General features: G+C 55.9%; 5 protein-coding genes across 5 annotated transcripts; 3 read left to right on the top strand and 2 right to left on the bottom strand.

Annotated features, from left to right (window-relative positions):
- Nucleotides 1–3,267: 3,267 nt before the first annotated feature.
- B0H64DRAFT_435086 (Spc98 family-domain-containing protein) lies at nucleotides 3,268–7,080 on the bottom strand (the record flags this gene model as incomplete). Its single annotated transcript, XM_062806120.1, has 3 exons — nucleotides 3,938–7,080; nucleotides 3,472–3,488; nucleotides 3,268–3,330 (listed from the first exon to the last, which is right to left on the bottom strand). Exons 1-3 carry the CDS (start codon nucleotides 6,876–6,878, stop codon nucleotides 3,268–3,270), a joined length of 3,021 nt encoding a protein of 1,006 aa, XP_062655816.1. The 5' UTR covers nucleotides 6,879–7,080.
- A 111-nt stretch (nucleotides 7,081–7,191) lies between these two features.
- Nucleotides 7,192–10,172, top strand: B0H64DRAFT_347037 (chromatin modification-related protein EAF7-domain-containing protein). Its single transcript, XM_062801355.1, has 6 exons — nucleotides 7,192–7,535; nucleotides 7,593–8,210; nucleotides 8,289–8,354; nucleotides 8,664–8,770; nucleotides 8,851–9,913; nucleotides 9,970–10,172. The coding sequence occupies exons 1-6, from the start codon at nucleotides 7,334–7,336 to the stop codon at nucleotides 10,095–10,097; spliced, it is 2,184 nt and encodes a 727-aa protein (XP_062655815.1). The 5' UTR covers nucleotides 7,192–7,333; the 3' UTR covers nucleotides 10,098–10,172.
- A 370-nt stretch (nucleotides 10,173–10,542) lies between these two features.
- B0H64DRAFT_445244 (uncharacterized protein) lies at nucleotides 10,543–10,836 on the bottom strand (the record flags this gene model as incomplete). The annotated part of the gene is made up of 2 exons (XM_062806837.1): nucleotides 10,543–10,757; nucleotides 10,821–10,836. The coding sequence occupies 2 exons, from the start codon at nucleotides 10,834–10,836 to the stop codon at nucleotides 10,543–10,545; spliced, it is 231 nt and encodes a 76-aa protein (XP_062655814.1).
- Nucleotides 10,837–12,351: 1,515 nt separating this feature from the next.
- Nucleotides 12,352–13,374, top strand: B0H64DRAFT_226156 (uncharacterized protein). The gene is made up of 3 exons (XM_062799648.1): nucleotides 12,352–12,421; nucleotides 12,484–13,132; nucleotides 13,231–13,374. The coding sequence occupies exon 2, from the start codon at nucleotides 12,507–12,509 to the stop codon at nucleotides 13,128–13,130; it is 624 nt and encodes a 207-aa protein (XP_062655813.1). The 5' UTR covers nucleotides 12,352–12,421; nucleotides 12,484–12,506; the 3' UTR covers nucleotides 13,131–13,132; nucleotides 13,231–13,374.
- Nucleotides 13,375–13,794: 420 nt separating this feature from the next.
- On the top strand, nucleotides 13,795–16,552 carry B0H64DRAFT_406223 (cytochrome P450). Its single transcript, XM_062804495.1, has 5 exons — nucleotides 13,795–14,440; nucleotides 14,506–14,656; nucleotides 14,716–15,680; nucleotides 15,742–16,025; nucleotides 16,079–16,552. Exons 1-5 carry the CDS (start codon nucleotides 14,284–14,286, stop codon nucleotides 16,115–16,117), a joined length of 1,596 nt encoding a protein of 531 aa, XP_062655812.1. The 5' UTR covers nucleotides 13,795–14,283; the 3' UTR covers nucleotides 16,118–16,552.
- Nucleotide 16,553: the final 1 nt, after the last annotated feature.

Here is a 16,553-nt window from a genome sequence, read left to right as displayed (position 1 = left end):
AACACCAACGGTCTCGTTGTGTTTTGGTGACCCGGAGTTTTGGCTGAATCTGTGGAAGGATTGGGCCGGGTCAGCTAAAACCGGGCAAAACCCGCCTACTCCACCGAACCAGATGTGGCGTTCGCGATTGCGCGAACCAGCGGCAGAACCGGCTCGGGGGTTCGAGCTTAAAAAAAGACGTGACCCCAGACTTGAGACAAGTCGCTGCCCCGTACACATTATCCAGCTGCCTTAGGCTGTGCCGCGTCAAGGATGGAAGATCAGCGCGACTGCCGCGACAAGAGAGGATTCCAAGGTGTGAGTCGGTGACGAGTTGGGACATCTGCGCAAACTGTGCAGACTGGTCCAAGTCCTGCCTGCATCGCCTTCGATGGACGGCAACGCGGCGCGATGGCTGCATCACCTGCAGGCCGAACTTCGCCCGACTGCCAAGGTGCCCTCAATGCCAGCATCGGGCTCTCTTGGGCACCCCGCTTCTTCAGTGCGGGCAGTGACATGCCGCACAACAATTCCAGATCACGTCAGTGCCCATCTCCGGATGAGCGGACCCATCCTCCAGACCACCTGGGAAGCGAGCTGCCCCATTCCTTGGCATTATCACGGGGTCTTTGAAACGATGCCCTGCTCATCACCCGTGAAAGTTGGGGGTCCACGACGCAAGGCAAGGATCTCGGCAGGACCTCACGGCAATTGTGGACCGAGATCCGGCAATCAAATCTGAGTCGTGTCTCCGACGGCCATTTTGATACAGAGACGGAACCTAGGGCTTCCCTCGCAAGCCATCTCCCTTCCTGCCTCCCTTCATCCGGCCACCGAATTAACCACGGCTCAGGATCGATTGGAAACCGAGTCTCAACGTCAGAGAGCGGCGGCACTTCCAATAAGGGCAAGCCGCACCAAAATATTGGCCATGGCTCGCGATCGCCGCTGGGATCTCACTGCACCGGCTCAGGCAAACGCCAAATCCCACCTTGAACCACCAACCTCGGCTTGGCGGAGCCTAACGGAAGAGGACCGATCCCTGCTCTCGCACGCTGCGAATGGGTCCAGGGACAGCAAAAGATTCGAGAATTTCGCCGAAAACAAAGCGCAACCTCAACGTGTTGGCGGGGGTTGCCGGTCCGGAGACTCGACTGAATAACATCGTCACTCAGCGAGTATGGTTTCTTGCCTGCAGCGCTGATAAAAGAAAAGTCTGCTCCGTTGCCCGATCAGCGCCTTCATTCATTGGTTGAACATGCAGTCTGCTTTTCCTTCGATCTGCAGGAGGTTGCCTCATCGCGTCAGAATGACAACCAAGAAGCAAGACTTTTTTGCTCGTCGCCTCGTTCCTCAAGAGCTTCGACCTTGGATGAATTACTTGATGTTACGAAGTAGTTAGTGTGGCTAATTTTGCCTTTCGTTCATCCCGACATCCGCAATCGAGGCAGACCAAACCCTGAACCCGGAGCATTCTCCGGTAACTTCCATGATTCACACCAAGCCCTGCTGATTTCCATTAGGAGATGCACGCACATTTGGTAGTTGCTGTGTACCTAATAAAAAGAAGACTGACAACCGCGTGACTTATCCATTACCACCTCAGGAGAAGGGGCTCTTGGCCCGCCCCTTCTCATATCAGAATGATTGAAGGCGGTCTGCCGTAACGTGGCAAGGAGGCAAGCTACCAGGGATCTTCCGTGACCCCCACCCCCAGCCAATGACATTCCCTATTTGGGACATTTTTTCATCATTGATTGTGTAACGCGAGATCCGGACCAGTGGTCGACGCACAGTGTCCAGACCCGATGCCATCCACCCATCCCACGCACCCCGTTCTTGTTCCCGGATGCAGCAAGGAAAATGTACCGTCGACCCGCTCTAATGCCGGGTATCGGGCAGTGGAAATAACGGTTGTGCTCGGCAAACAATCGATTTTCCAACGACAACCGAAAGAAAAGAGAGAAGGAAAAAATGTTAATAATCGAAGCGCGGATGGCGCAAGTTCGGCAGCCTCCGTCCTCAACTCGACACGCGTCCTCGGAGTTGTAACACCCATCGGGCCGTTTCACCGTATATCTTTGTTCCTTAACGGTCCAATGTGCCGAGCGAGCGAGAGCAGCTCCATGCCAGGTCCGAAACCGAACCACTTACAAATGATGTGAGAAGCCGACACCCGCGCGAGTAAGGTCTGAGAAAAGCCGGAGCCCATTTCGGAGACGGGCGAGCGAGCCAAAGCACTCACCGCCTCACCGTCGGTCGAGAAGCTATCGACTCGAACCTCGTGATCACCGGTAGTTGCCAAACACATGTCCGAGTCCCCGATTCAGGGATTGCGGTCGACAACGTTATCCCCTGTTTTCTTGGTCATACATTTGAAAGACTGGTACCTGGAATTGCTGTCTCCCCTAGCCAAGGTTCAGGGACGATCCCTGGGTCCATCGCTGCCCGCCTTTTTTCGGAGAATCAACCACGGACAACAAAACAACGAGAGGTTCGCACCATTCGCCTGTCAGATTGCAGGAGGAAGAGGCAACCGCGTTTTTCCCGGCGAGTAGGGATTTGCTAAACGACCGGCGTCGGCCGGTTTTTGCGCCCAGAACTCGCCTCCCTGGCGCTTGGTTGCCTCGAGCGCAAAGGCGAAACTTCGGTTTCACCATTTCCGAGTGAGACTTTGTATTTCTGTAGCGTGGTCAACCGCGTCCGTGAAGACATCACATCAAGTTGGTTTGCAATGCCGCGTTTACGCGCTGGGAAAACGAGAAGGGCTGGTTATGAACAGAGCAGACCGAGTTCTTCGGCCGGACAACAACGCGAGGACCTTGATGTAGACTCTGCTTTTTATCTTGACCATATCTTAATGAAACAAACAATGCCTCGAATCGGGGAGCTCCCTCTCGGCGACGGGGGAGCACGCTGGTGGACAAACGGCGCGACCAAAGACATGAGCAAGCCTGAGAAAGTAAAACGTTCCATCCGCCCTAGGCACAAACGATGAACGATATACCGCCTTTATTCGTGCAAGTTTCCCTATCAGTGACGCGTTATGGTTTACTTTCCGTACCAGTCGTGAACACCACCACACCTTGTGTCGGTGAGCGCGAGTTCACGAGTCTTGTCTGAGAGTTGGGTTAGAATCCGTGTCGGAATCAACACGATGAGGTGCTGTGTGTGCAAACCGATGACTGAAGAAATGCGGTATTATTGTTGGCATTAAATTCAGTGCCTCACATTCTTATAAGTATCAAAACTCTCGTGTTTGGCAATTCTTTTCGTGGTAGATGATATTCACGTCAAAGTTCCATTTGCATGATCATTGAGTTGCTGAGAAGCTTCCAAGGGATAATAAATCTCAGAGTAGTGATAGTCCAGAGCGTTAAACAGGGGGGTATGATATTGTATCTCGAAATATAATCTCTCGGAATTACGTACGCATACATTCACAGGTCTCTTGCAGCTACCCAGCTTAAATGTAGATAATTTGATACATACTAAGCACTCCCATAACCCTAAATACACAAGTATATGTCTTATCAGCTCATCGAGTTTATTCCGAAAAAAGAATAAACCTCTCACCCATTGCCATAACTAAGTTAGATTTACTAACTACCCTGACAATAATACGGCGGATAAGACCAAGGCCTGTCCTCTAAACCACGACGTAGCGTGTTACTTCCATGAAGCTCCAAGTGTTAACTCGTGCAGTGTTCAAGCATATATAACACGACGGATAGGTAGTCTGAGTAATATCTTTTTCACCGGGTATCTAGACTCGAGCTCCTTCCACGAAGCATCACCGTCACCGTCACCACGACACCATCATCAACTAACTACCTAACAACCTCCCTCCCATAAAACCCCGCCATATCCAACCTCAACAACAACTGCTCAACACAACCCCCATCCCTCCCCGCGCCCGCACCAGCACCAGCACGACCAGAAACAGCCATCTTCTCACCGAGCCCCCTACAAACAGTCACAAACACCTCAACCTTCTTCCTAAACAACCGATACAGCTCCCGCGCCGTCTCCGCCCCCTCCGCCCCCTCGCCCCCCTCGCCCCCACCGCCGGCCGCGCTCAGCCGCGCAAACCGCAACACGACGCCAAAGGTCTCCTCCAGCAGGCCCATGACGGGCGCCTGCCGCTTGCGCAGGAACAGCACGCCCATCATCTCGTCCAGCACGCGCTCCTGCCGCGCGCGCAGCACGTCCGGGCCGGCGGCGGTGCCGCCGCCGCCGCCGCCGCCGCCTGGGGTCGCTTTCTTTTTCTTGTCGTTTTTGTTTGCCTTGTTCGCGTTGTCTCCAGAGTTCCCGCCTTCGTTCGGGGCTAGTTTGGTGCTTGTGTAGGAGCTGGGGCTGCATGACTCGGCCTCGGCCTCGGTTTCGGCTTGGACTACGTCTAGCCACGCCTCGAAACGCGCCCACGGCTCCAGGATGCCGACGTCGAAGAAGTAGGCGGCGATGTGGTGGACGAAGCGCGTGGCTTCGATGCGGAAGCGGCGGGATGCGTTGCTTTCTTCGGCTTGTTGGTTTTCTTCTTCCCCGGGGATTGCACGGTTGCCGTTGTTGCTCTTGCGGTAGCGGCGGCAGGAGAGTTGGTTCGCGACGTACAGCATCCTTAGCACACGGAGTAGCAATTTGAAGATGCGGTCGTATTTTAGGAGGATGGCCGGGGAGATGACGGGGCGTAGGGCAGTGGGTGGTTTGTAGGACAGCCTCAAGAAATCGAGGGCTTCGAGGCCGTGCGGATCCATGCAACGGTCTATTTCTTGCGGGGAGAGGTCGCGGACGGAGAAGCTGAGGTCGCCTGGGAGGGTTGCACTGGGGTTGTTGGTGTTGGTATCGGCACCAGGAGAAGAGGTGGGGGATTGGTAGCAGTCGGACAGAACGCCCATGAGGGCGAGGCGGAGTTCGGAGCTCGCTGGCGGCCAGGTTTGACGGCTTCCGAGACGGAGACCCATCGTGCTGCTGCTGCCGAGGGCGACGCCGGTGCGGCGTTCGGCGGTGGAGAGGTCAGGGTCGAAGAGGGCATGGGTGAGGCGGCTGACAAGGAGACCATTGCCGAGAAGGAAGTATTGTTTGAGGAGGTCGATGTGGACGCGCAGGTGGTGTGCGCTAAAGAGGAACTTCATACATTCCTGGTTTATGAGAACCGACTGGGCCTCAATGATTGGACCGAAGGACAAAAGGGGTACCAGTGTCCAGTGGGGGGAAAGGCTGCTGTGGTTGAGTGATGTCTCTGGTGTTCGATACAGCCGATCGCGAATAAGTCGAGTAAGCTCATCCTGCGGCTCGGGATTTCCGAGGGACTGATCAAGCTGGCGTATCGAAGCAAGAATATTTTCTCGCACCTGGACTTCGTCTTTTCCAAAATACTCGAGCTCTGCAACGTCGTACTTCCGCTTCTTGACGCCGGAGGATGTGATTTGAGGCGCCCTCGACGGTGTCCCCTTGATAGCTCGAGCTACTGCGTTTCGGTACTCGTTGACTCTCTCCTCCAGCTTCGATACAGCGTCCCAGTTGAATTCCCATTTCAACTTCGGCGGCATTGCTCGAGAAACCACGTCCGGTCTCGAGAGCGGATGCTCCGGGTGATGGTCGCGTAGAAACCGGAGGTTCCTGCCAGTTTCAAAAATCGACTGGGCCATATCCGCCGGGACAAAGGTCGGCACTCTATCCTCGTCGAGGAAATAGTCGGCTTCTTCTAGTTCAAAGCCTTGATCATCGATCCACATCTTGTCTGCGACTTTGACAAAGCCCTTGTCGGCCCCCGTCTTGGCCATGGCAATCCCCTCTTCGGCCTTTAGACCAACCCACTGTTCAACAAACTCGATCCATGGCTTGGATAAGACACGTAGTACTTCCCGCGTAGCATCTTCTACGAGGCTATCTCGGTACTCAGAAGCCTGCGCCTCCTGGAAGAGACATGACAGCATTCCTTCGTCGGACGTTTGTTGGGCCAGCTTTCTGACGAGCCCCTTGAAGTAGACGAGGATCGACCGAGCCGGCTGGACGACAGATTGTAGCTGGAGGATTGACCTCACACCGTGGCTGTTGTTTTTGAGCTCGGAGCGGACCGCCGTCACAAGCCGGTCAGCGACACCGGCGAGAGCAACCCTGGTGGGAGTGGAGGCGGCAAAATATGCCCCCTCAGCGAAGGCCTGGAGATGCCTGGCCGAGTTTCCGCACTCGATACAGAGCTTGTCAACGTCCTTGACCGTGTCCAACGACAGCCCAGAGATGGTGAGGCGAGGGCTAGTTTTGATAAACGAGTTCCTCTCCGATTCCCATGAGAACAAGACCGAACTCCTCCCCAGGGCGAGGTTCAACAAGCATGCGCAGTAGACTGCGGCATCCAACACATCGGGGATGTCACCGGCCTCTTCGTTGGATGCCAATAAAGCATCGAACGCAGCAGGCCCCGCTTCAGAGATAAATAATGGCAAGCCCTGCTCTTGCTCTAAATCGTCGAAACTCTCCCAGGTCCTGAACAGGGATGGTTTGGCGGGGTCGATGTCGTGAGACAGCCAGAAATCCTCATCGTCTGAAGAGGCGGTTGGAGGCTCAGGCTCAAACTCGGGATGCCCAACACTGAACTGGTTAGGCTTAGTTTGTGACTTAGGTTCTTCGTCGGCTAACTCCTTCAAAAGAGAGGGAAGCTTGAAGAAGACGTCGTCGTCATCCTGGTTCCCGTGTAGAACATGGACTTCACCAGTTTCAGTGAGGCTCGGGGATGACCTTGGGAAGGCTTCTTTTAGCACATTGAGAGTGAAAAGAGTGTTGTGTTTGTCGATGTTGTCGATACTGGCGGTTTTGGCGAGGGCATCGTCAAGCCAGGTCGAAGGTCGCCAGAGATCGGGGACAGAGAAGAGGTTGGACGGATCATCCTCATCTGCCATGTTTTGGGGTTTCGAGTGTTTCGGGTAGGATTCTATTTACATCTCGTATTGCCGGATTCGGAACCCACAACCTTGAATTGGTGTTTGGTTTAAGTGAGTGTGTTGTAACTCCCGCTGCAGGTGAATGAATGAATGGGCAGGAGCTCGACGCGTTGTGGGGACCCATCAATTCGCAGTGTCCGCGTAAATGGGGGCCAATACCTCCCATAGTTAACCCCAACCCTCGGGCCGAGCAAGTCGCGCATGCATGTGCATGGTGCCTGCCGAGAAACCACCAAGGTGCTTGCATTTCGGGGCGCTCAGCTACCTGAAGCTTCGCTGCAGCAATTGAAAGTTGCCATTCAGCTTCAACTTGAACAACATAGCTTCATAATCTTGCATTATTTCGCCCCAACATTTTGCACAGTAATTATTCAAGAGGTCGAGTCAATTCAACCTGCAAATTGTGCGTCAACATGCCGCCCAAGAAGAAGGGTGGGCGGGCGAGCACCCAGGGCGCGACGCCAGCGCGAGACGATGATGCCATGGATGTCGACACGCCGGCGCAGACACCAACAGCCCCGGCGGCACCCCAACCTCCAAAACCAGTTACCGACCCATGGACAGACGACCAGATTGCATCGCTATTCAAAGGCGTCATCAGGTGGAAACCAGCGGGTAGATAGCGCCGCCGCTTGTTCCTCCTTCACCCACTAACCATCCCTCTCTATTCAGGCATGCACAAGCACTTCCGAATACTGGCTATCAGCGAGCACCTGAGAAACCACGGCTTTGACCCCGACACGTGGCCACACACACGGGTTCCCGGCATATGGGCTAAGCTGGGCGAGTTCTACAACCTCGAGGCCATCGACGAGCGGGAAAATAACATGGATCCGCCGGACGAGGAAGGCCAACCGAGGCGGTACAACGACTTCAGCCTTCCATTTTATGAGTACGGTGAATTGATACTAGAGAGGGTGCGTGCGGACCCGAGCGAAGCGCCAACCAGCCCGGCGCAGTGGGACCCGGATGCGCCAGCCGGCGATCCCAAGAAGCGGAAACGGGGCGCTGCCGCCGAATCGAGCTCGAGAGCCCGTAGTAGTACTGTCGAGGACACTGAGAACGAAACACCGGCGGCGAGCCCGACGAGAAAGCCGGGGAGAGGAGGGAGGACTGCGAAGCGGACATCCAGCAGAGCGCGTAAAGTCAAGGAAGAGTCTTCGTCCGAGGCGGAGAGCGCTGAAGAGGAGGAATCAGAAGAAGAGGAAGAGGAGGAGGAGACGGGTACACCGGTATCTACGAAGGGTGGACGGGGAGGAGCAAGAGGACGTGGTGCGGGTAGAGGAAGGGGTCGTGGTAGAGGTCGGCGCGGACGATGAACGCCACCACCAGGAGAGGCGACCCCGAGGTTGGTTTATGGATACTCAGTTAGAAAAAAGCGTAATGTTTTCGATTACATGTACCGCTCATTCCTTGTTGCACCTGTCTGGAGCGGTGTTTCGAAAACAACTTACCTCGAGCTGCCCGCAGCACCCCACCAAAACGACCCCGCAATCGCGCTGGCCGCCCATGACACACGCGCCTAAACTGATGGATCTTCCCCTGGCACCACATTACATTGTTGACAATCTGTAAAATTGTAAACGCCACGGCCGCCCAACATGTCTCGACCTGGGCCCTCAGCGCCGAGGAATCTCACACTCACCGAGGAGCTTGAAAAGCTCGAGCAGTCCATTACCCTTACTTTACAAGGTTCGAACAGCACAAGTTGCTTGTCTGGGCCGAACCACTGACGCCCCCCAGAGATTGACCACAACTTCAGCAAGGCGCACCGCATTGTTACGACAAGTATTCTGCCCCTCGTCGAGCAGTATGGCGAGCATTCGCGCTCAGTATGGGAGGCTACAAAGGTTGGTTGTGCCGTTTCCTTTCTTTACAGACACGTGGGCCTGGCAACTAAGCAACTGTCGCTGACTCTTACCTGTCGCAGTTTTGGAAACAATTCTTCGAAGCCTCCGCCAATGTTTCGCTATCGGGATACGAAGATCTGGCCGCGGCCGATGAGAATAGCGCATTAACTGGCGACGAAAGTACGATCCACAATCAGACCGCCGACTACACACCAAGCCGCCGCAGCGCCGGTGATCACGATGTCTCTATCGCCACGGACCAGTCGTCCGCTATGTACCACGGCGATGACACCCATCAGGAGGAGTCAACCCTCGGTGGCGACGACGACGACGACTTGACGGGTAGTACCCCACGCCCGCCCGCAACCAAGACCCTCTCCGCCCGCCCGCAATTTGCCCTCTCCCCCTACGAAACCGTCAAGCGCGAATACGACAACCAGGGTGGCGGGGGCCGGGGTGGCGGCGGTAGCACAACACCGGCCGAACCGCCTCCGGGGGGAGAGGAAGAAGAGGATACGGAGCTGCTGTTCCAGCAGCATACCGCGCGGCTTCCCGCCAAGTTCTCGCTCCCGCACTACGACGAAGAGGACGACGACTTTGACATTCGCGGCGGCAGGGGCAACAGCAATAGTAGCAAAGACCCATTGCTGCATCGCATGCTCGATAAAAACTACCGCATCGCGGCTACACCGCACAAGGGCGGTGGCGGCACGGGCGTCTCGCCGATCAAGTGGAAAGTAGACAAACTCGCGACCACACCCGCCGGGAAGGGCAAAGACGCACACCAGCAGGGGCGGCCTATCTGGGAGGACTCACCAACGTCGAGCCCAGAGATGGCGGTGCCGCAGCTCCGCAGCGCGGCGTTCATGTCGCCAGCGCGCGCAGCCTACAAGGCGAAGGGGAAGGGGAAGGCGGCAGCGCCAGCGGCCACAGGGCCGAGGACCCCCGGCGTGAGCGTTCAGACGCCGGCTACCGGGCGCAAGACTAAGGATGTGTTTGCCACTGCTGGGAAGCAGGGGGCTGCTTCGTCAAAGTACGATGACGAGATTACGTGGGACAGCGACAGCGACGGGTTTGGCGGGATGAGCCCGCCCAAGACGATACAGTTTGCGATGCCACCGTCGAAGTTATTGCAGACACCGGGTATGTATCTGCAACCTTAACGATGTTGTGAACATAGGAGTACTGACCTGAACTAGCCCGCGAGGCGAGCAAGCGCATCGTGGACAACATCCTGCTAACGGCGGGCGAGGATCTTGAGGACCCGTCCGAGTACAGCCCGACGGTGGTCAAGATGAACCAGGATATCTTGGACGATACCTTCTAATCAAAGGAAAGCACGAGAAGATGTCATCTAAATTATGAATAACTGCCAATAGACAATAATACCCTTTCTCAGAGTACGATACCCCTCTGCTACATTCAAATTCCTCTCCCCATCTCCCCTAGCCCCTTTCCCAAAAGGCCAACCTGCTATAACTATCACACTGCCCCTTTCCCGGCTGCCCGGGTCTGGCCACCCACCCAGCCAAACCCCCATTATTTCCTCCCGGCGCGGCCCTCCCCCCAGCGGGGCCGGCACCCCATAGCAAGGCCATGCTGTCGAAAAAAGCCCTCGGCCCTCGCGCGCTACCTACTCCCTAGAGAGAGCAAGCAGCAGCGCGGCGCAGCCCCTTTTCTCACTGTCAGCCGCAGCCCGCCATAGCTATCCCGCTAGGCTAGGCAGTGCCTACATCTCCTTTCTCTCTCTCGGGGAGAGATCCGGGAGATATTTAGACGTTCATGCGGATCTGGTTCCTCAGCAGGTCGTCTTTGGCCTGGCGCTCCTGCCGCGCCTTGTCGGCTGTGGTGGTGGTGGTGGTGGTGGGGCGGAGCTTGTCTTTGAGGAGGGTGATGCGGCTGGAGAGGGAGGAGGTTGTTGCGACCGAGGCGGTGTCGGAGGCGTCGTGCTGTTGGGAGGTGGTGGTGGTGTTGGTGGTGGTGGAGGCTTGGGTGGGGGTTAGTGGTGGTGTGTGGTTGGAGTTGGGGTTGAGAAGGGGGGTGGACATACTGCTGTGGGATGACATTTTGGTTGAGGGGTTGGTGTTGTTGTTTATGGTGATGCTGTTGTCAGGGGTGGAATTGGGTTGAGGCAAAGTTGTTGTGTGAATGGTCAATTGGTGGTGTGAATCGTTTTAATTGTGAGTTGGTCTTGAGTGCCTTGATTGTCTGGTTGTCTCGTCGTGATGAGGACGAGAGACCTGAGGCAGACCGTCTCATGGTTTATATACATGGCTTGTCTCATTTGTGGTGAGGCTTCCTGTCTCACAGCCCCAGCCTTGACATCCACGCTCATCGTCCATTTTCGAATTGGTGTGCAACGCCAACCAACGCGCCATCCTCGGCGTGCGAGGCTGCGTATGAGTGCGTGTCCGCGCCAAGGGGGGAAACTCGGATTGCCGTGTGAGTCACGGACCACTGAGGAGAAACCCATGAGGTTTCATGCGCAACCTCGAACCTCCATTCTAGAACATGTAACGGTGACGAGCAGAAGAATAGCGTTTACGCCAGAAGATGACACAACCTACGTCAAGTGGTCCACCCTAGGTTAGTTTGGACCTTTGCACACCTGGGCAATACGCCTTGACGATTGAGCCGCGCGTATCCTGTGTAAGTGTGAGAAAGGGAACCGGGACTTGGCAGGGTGTCGGCGACGGGGCACCTGCTGCGTTTGGACATGCCCTTGAGTACCTTACAGATCTCGAGTGGCACACAAAGCTCTGTAGTAACACAGATTTCTTGCAACGCCGAAATGCTGATTCGTAGGCTCACCTCTTAGACGTTCTTGCTCTGCTCTGCCCCGACAGTTTTGGCTTCAATGAAGGGCGAATGTATGGGAACCCGGCGGTGACTCGAGGGCTGCATTGGAGATGTGACTCGTCATCGGAGCGACGCCATCATTGCTGACCATCCTGGTTTTTCAGGATCGCGAGATGAATTTGTTCAAACGGGCACTCTTCGCGGAGCTCTACCAAAACGGACGGCGTCGACTTGATGCCTGAGTGCGTGGCCGGTGCGTCTGAGTCACCGGTCCCTTGTGGTCACCGTCGCCAGGAAAGCTCCCGTGATATCGGCGTCCCATTGGCTGTTTGAGCCACCCGAGACGGAGATGCTGACGCAGCGGCTCGTGGCCTGCATTTCACGGTTTTAATTTGGCTCGGTGGGTGACGTGCGTGACGAAGGAAACTCTTAAGAGGGGGATGCGGGGAAGAAAACTCAGACGGCTAGAAGGGGCTCTGCCTCTCTCTCTCGCTCTCCCTCTTTCACACACACACACACACACATTGATGGCACACACGGCACACTCGGTTCTCATGACATCGGTCTTAACCATGGGACTCGGCTCAGACCTGGGCCCGGGTTTCAGGACGAGAATTTCAACAAATCGGGCGCTTCTGTCTCAGGGGAACATGGGAAACGACTGGAGTTGCTCCCGAGTTTGGATGTGATTCGCTTGATTTGTTGTCACTTGCTTGCTCTTTTTCCTCGGTTTTTCGGACAATCAGACGAATGCTGGATGGGCAACTGGCCCCCACTGTTCGAGAAAGCGCGCTAGTCCTTATTCCGCCTAGTCTCCGCACACATCAGGATCCCCCAGCTTCCAGTTCGCAGGTGGGTCGAGATCACCGTTCCGGTTGAGCCTGTGCTTTCGCATCAACTTTGAATTCATACAGTCCACTCTGAAATGTGATTCACAATGGACAACCAACATGGAAATCTACAAGCAACTCCACCTGAAGGCCAGAGGAAGTTCTTCATCCAAATGTCGGGCGCGCCAGGCTCTGGCAAGAGCACCATGGCAAACCTACTGCGACAACCTCTTGGGGCGGTGGTAATCGATCACGACATCGTCAAATCAACGCTCCTTGCCGACGACGTTTCGTTCAACCAGGCTGCGAGATTGGCGTATAACCTTGGCTGGGCGCTTGCTGGGTCCATGATGAGGCAAGGACTCAATGTCATCGTCGACAGTGTTTGCAATTACCATGAGACACTGGCTCAGGGATCCAAGCTGGCCGAGCTCTACGGGTTCGAGTATTGGTACATCGAATGTCGAGTCGATGATATGGACCTGCTAGATGAGAGGCTGCGCAAGAGGATCCCGCTGAGAAGCCAGCGGACAGGCGTCGCCCGGCCGCCGGTGGATGTTTCTATCTCTCAAGCTCAAGGAGGTGAAGACCCCCGTGCTCTGTTTCGGAGGTTCATCGAGAACCCGTGCCGGCCAGGAGAAGGGGAGAGGGCGAGCGTTGTTGTCGTCGACTCGGCTGAGAGTCCCGAGGGCGGGCGAGACTACATCCTGGAGCGAATGTCTCTTGGGTAACTCAGGGGGACAATACGCAGTGGGGGGGCAGTATTCGGCCAACGTATAACAAAGGCCGTGCAACTCCATGGGCCTGGAGATGTTGTTGGTTGGGTGACAGAGAACGACGACGTCGAACTCCTGTGTACCAAACGAGATTGCCTGCTCAGACCACTGCAAAGCGCGTCGTTCAAAAGCCACTCGCCCCAAAACTTTTTGATCCTGGCAGCGCTGGCAGAATCAAACCTTCCGCTTTTCCCAGTTGGGTCGGCGGAGGACATGGTTGCCCCTGAGAAGCCCTGCCAAGTTGGCGCTAACTCGCGATGATCGAAGTGACGGAACGAACCATTTTCCAGATCCTTCATCCACTGCTCAGATGTCGATGGGAAGGGAGAGAGAGGGAAAAGAAGAATGGCAAAGGTAATTTATTTGCCGGAAAAGCTTCCTTGCGAACTGGCAGGTTACAGTAAGAGGGAAAAGAATACGCGGTGCTCTTGCTGGCTCTGCTTGAATACCGGACCTTGGGACTCGTTTTCGGATTGTGTTGCGTGTGAGTGGTCAATTGATGAAAGCCCCGCTCCGGACTTTGAGGGCGAGCGGGGATCCTTTCGCGATAGTACCGGAAAGCCTACCAGATCAGTGAGTTTGAGCCCATGATGCTGATGGAATCACTGCGGGGATAGTAGTATAGTACTAATAAGAGGGGCCTAAAAGCAATGTAGTTATATTACTGCTTTCAAGATTTGTTTTTCTGGCATTGTAATAGCGAGTGTTGGGATGTGGCAAAGCATTGTTAATAGACTCGGCTGTATACTGTACACCATTACGGAGACATCCCATCTCATCGAATTTCTGCAGGGAAGATTTGGGGCTCCACATCTTGCAGTACCTGAACAGGGGTTCAAAGCTTCAAATCTCTCCAATCCCTACGAAGCAGTGTCTTGTCCCGCGCGCGGTCGACATCTTCACTTTTCCCTCGCGGGTCCCCGGGTGAACTCTGCAGTCCGTCGTTTTCCCTTTTCTTCCTCCACACCCAGTTGCCGCTTGCGCATTTCCAATCCCTCAGTTTTACCTTCAAAGTTCACCAACTGCGCTCGTTCCCTGAAGCTCTGGTAACTGTCACACTTTACCCGCAGCGACAACGATAGCGACGGTGACGGCGACGGCACGCGCAATGGCCGCCAACGCGACAACCTCGCCTTTGGCGACCATCAAGTTTGGCGCCGCCAGCGTGGCTCCCCAGCTCGAATATGTCATCGACTATGTCTCCAACGCCAGCACGTGGACCATTCTCGCGACAATCCTCGCGACTCTCGTCGTCTACGACCAGTGTATGTTTGCGCCTGACCCAACCCGCCCGGGTTTGACCACCTCAGCTGACACCAATACTCCTTAGTCCGTTACATCTTGAATAAGGGGTCGATCGCCGGCCCATCATGGAAGATGCCCTTCATTGGGCCTTTCCTCCAGTCCGTGAACCCCAAGTTCGAGGAGTACTACGGGAAGTGGCTCAGCGGTCCCCTCAGCTGCGTCTCCGTCTTCCACAAGTAGGCCGACCTATCCGAGATCGAATAATCGCACCATTGGTACTAACACGTCCGGCTAGGTTCGTCGTTATCGCGTCCACCCGTGACATGGCCCGGAAAGTCTTCAACTCGCCCGCTTTCGTCAAGCCCTGCGTCGTCGACGTCGCCCACAAGCTGCTCGGCGCCGACAACTGGGTGTTCCTCGACGGCAAGGCGCACGTTGAGTTCCGCAAGGGTCTTAACGGCCTCTTCACTCGCCGCGCTCTCGAGATCTACCTCCCCGGTCAAGAGGAGGTGTACAACCGGTACTTCAAGGAGTTCGTCGCCACCACCAAGGAGGCCGGCGGTGAGCCCGTTCCCTTCATGACGCACTTCCGCGAGGTCATCACGGCTGTCTCCTGCCGCACCTTCGTCGGCCACTACATCTCGGACGAGGCCGTCAAGAAGATCGCCGACGACTACTACCTCATCACGGCCGCCCTCGAGCTCGTCAACTTCCCCATCATTCTCCCCTACACCAAGACGTGGTACGGAAAGAAGGCGGCCGACATGGTGCTGGCCGAGTTCGCCAGGTGCGCTGCGAAGAGCAAGGCCCGCATGGCTGCCGGTGGCGAGCCCAACTGCATCATGGATGCCTGGATTATCCAGATGATCCAGTCTCAGAGGTGGCGTGACGCGCAGGCGAAGGGCGACACCGAGGGTGTCGAGAAGCCGACGCACATTCTCCGCGACTTCACCGATTATGAGATCTCCCAGACCGTCTTCACCTTCCTCTTTGCCTCCCAGGACGCCACGAGCAGCGCCGCCACCTGGCTTTTCCAGATCATGGCTCAGCGCCCGGATGTGCTTGATCGCGTGCGCGAGGAGAACCTGAAGGCCCGCAACGGGGACATCAACGCCGCTGTCGACATGGATCAGCTTGAGTCCATGACCTACACCCGCGCCGTCGTTCGTGAGCTGCTGCGCTACCGCCCGCCCGTCCTCATGGTTCCCTACGTCGTCAAGAAGGCGTTCCCCATTAGCGAGACCTACACCGCTCCCAAGGGTGAGCAACCCCTACCCCCTAATATATGCGGAAAAGCCACCGATGCTAACATGACTTTTAGGCTCCATGGTTATCCCCACCACGTACATGGCCCTGCGCGACCCCGAGGTCTATGAGAGGCCCGACGAGTTCGACCCCGAGCGGTACTTCACCGGTGACGCCGAGGTCAAGGGTATGAAGAACTACCTCGTCTTCGGCACCGGGCCCCACTACTGCCTCGGGCAGCAGTACGCCCAGCTCAACCTTGTCCTCATGATCGGAAAGGCGTCGCTCCTGCTCGACTGGAAGCACCACGCGACGCCCAAGTCTGAGGAGATCAAGGTGTTTGCGACCATCTTCCCTATGGTGAGTACCTCAGACGAATTCTTGAGTCATGTTCGGTTTGCTGACGGAAGTAGGACGACTGCCCCTTGACGTTCGAGAACAGGAAGTGGTAGAGGTTAGGATGGGATGGGAGTGGTTTAGAAGAGCATGCGCTCGCGCGGCGTTGCATTGTGGTATAGACGTTAATTAATTGGGAGGGAGCCAGTCATTGATGGGGCCACACGAGGTCCCGACGGTCTACCGTCTACCATGGCATCAATGAAGGGTAATGATATACGGCTGGCTTGGATGTGTTATGGTCCACCAGCTAAGGGGGGTTGGGGGGTTTGGGAATGGCCACGGTCGGCCAACGACCTATTACCATTGTAATCTTTAGTCTGTACATACCTAGACCCGTATGGTCCGTAATGAAACGATGATGAGAAAGCTTGCTGAGATGAGAGAGAAGGGAAGATGTTGGGATAGGTGAGATGAGAAGGATTGTTGTGCAGGTCGTGGGCTTCCGTCTCGCCTGCGGTGGCGTCTTACTGGACGCAGTCAGCACCCCCC

The sequence above is a fragment of the Chaetomium fimeti genome, assembly GCF_033439085.1.
Source record: "Chaetomium fimeti strain CBS 168.71 chromosome Unknown B0H64scaffold_7, whole genome shotgun sequence".
In the NCBI taxonomy this organism is placed as follows: domain Eukaryota; kingdom Fungi; phylum Ascomycota; class Sordariomycetes; order Sordariales; family Chaetomiaceae; genus Chaetomium; species Chaetomium fimeti.
The sequence above is the reverse complement of the archived record's forward strand: the minus strand, read 5'-3'. Positions and strand labels throughout refer to the sequence as shown.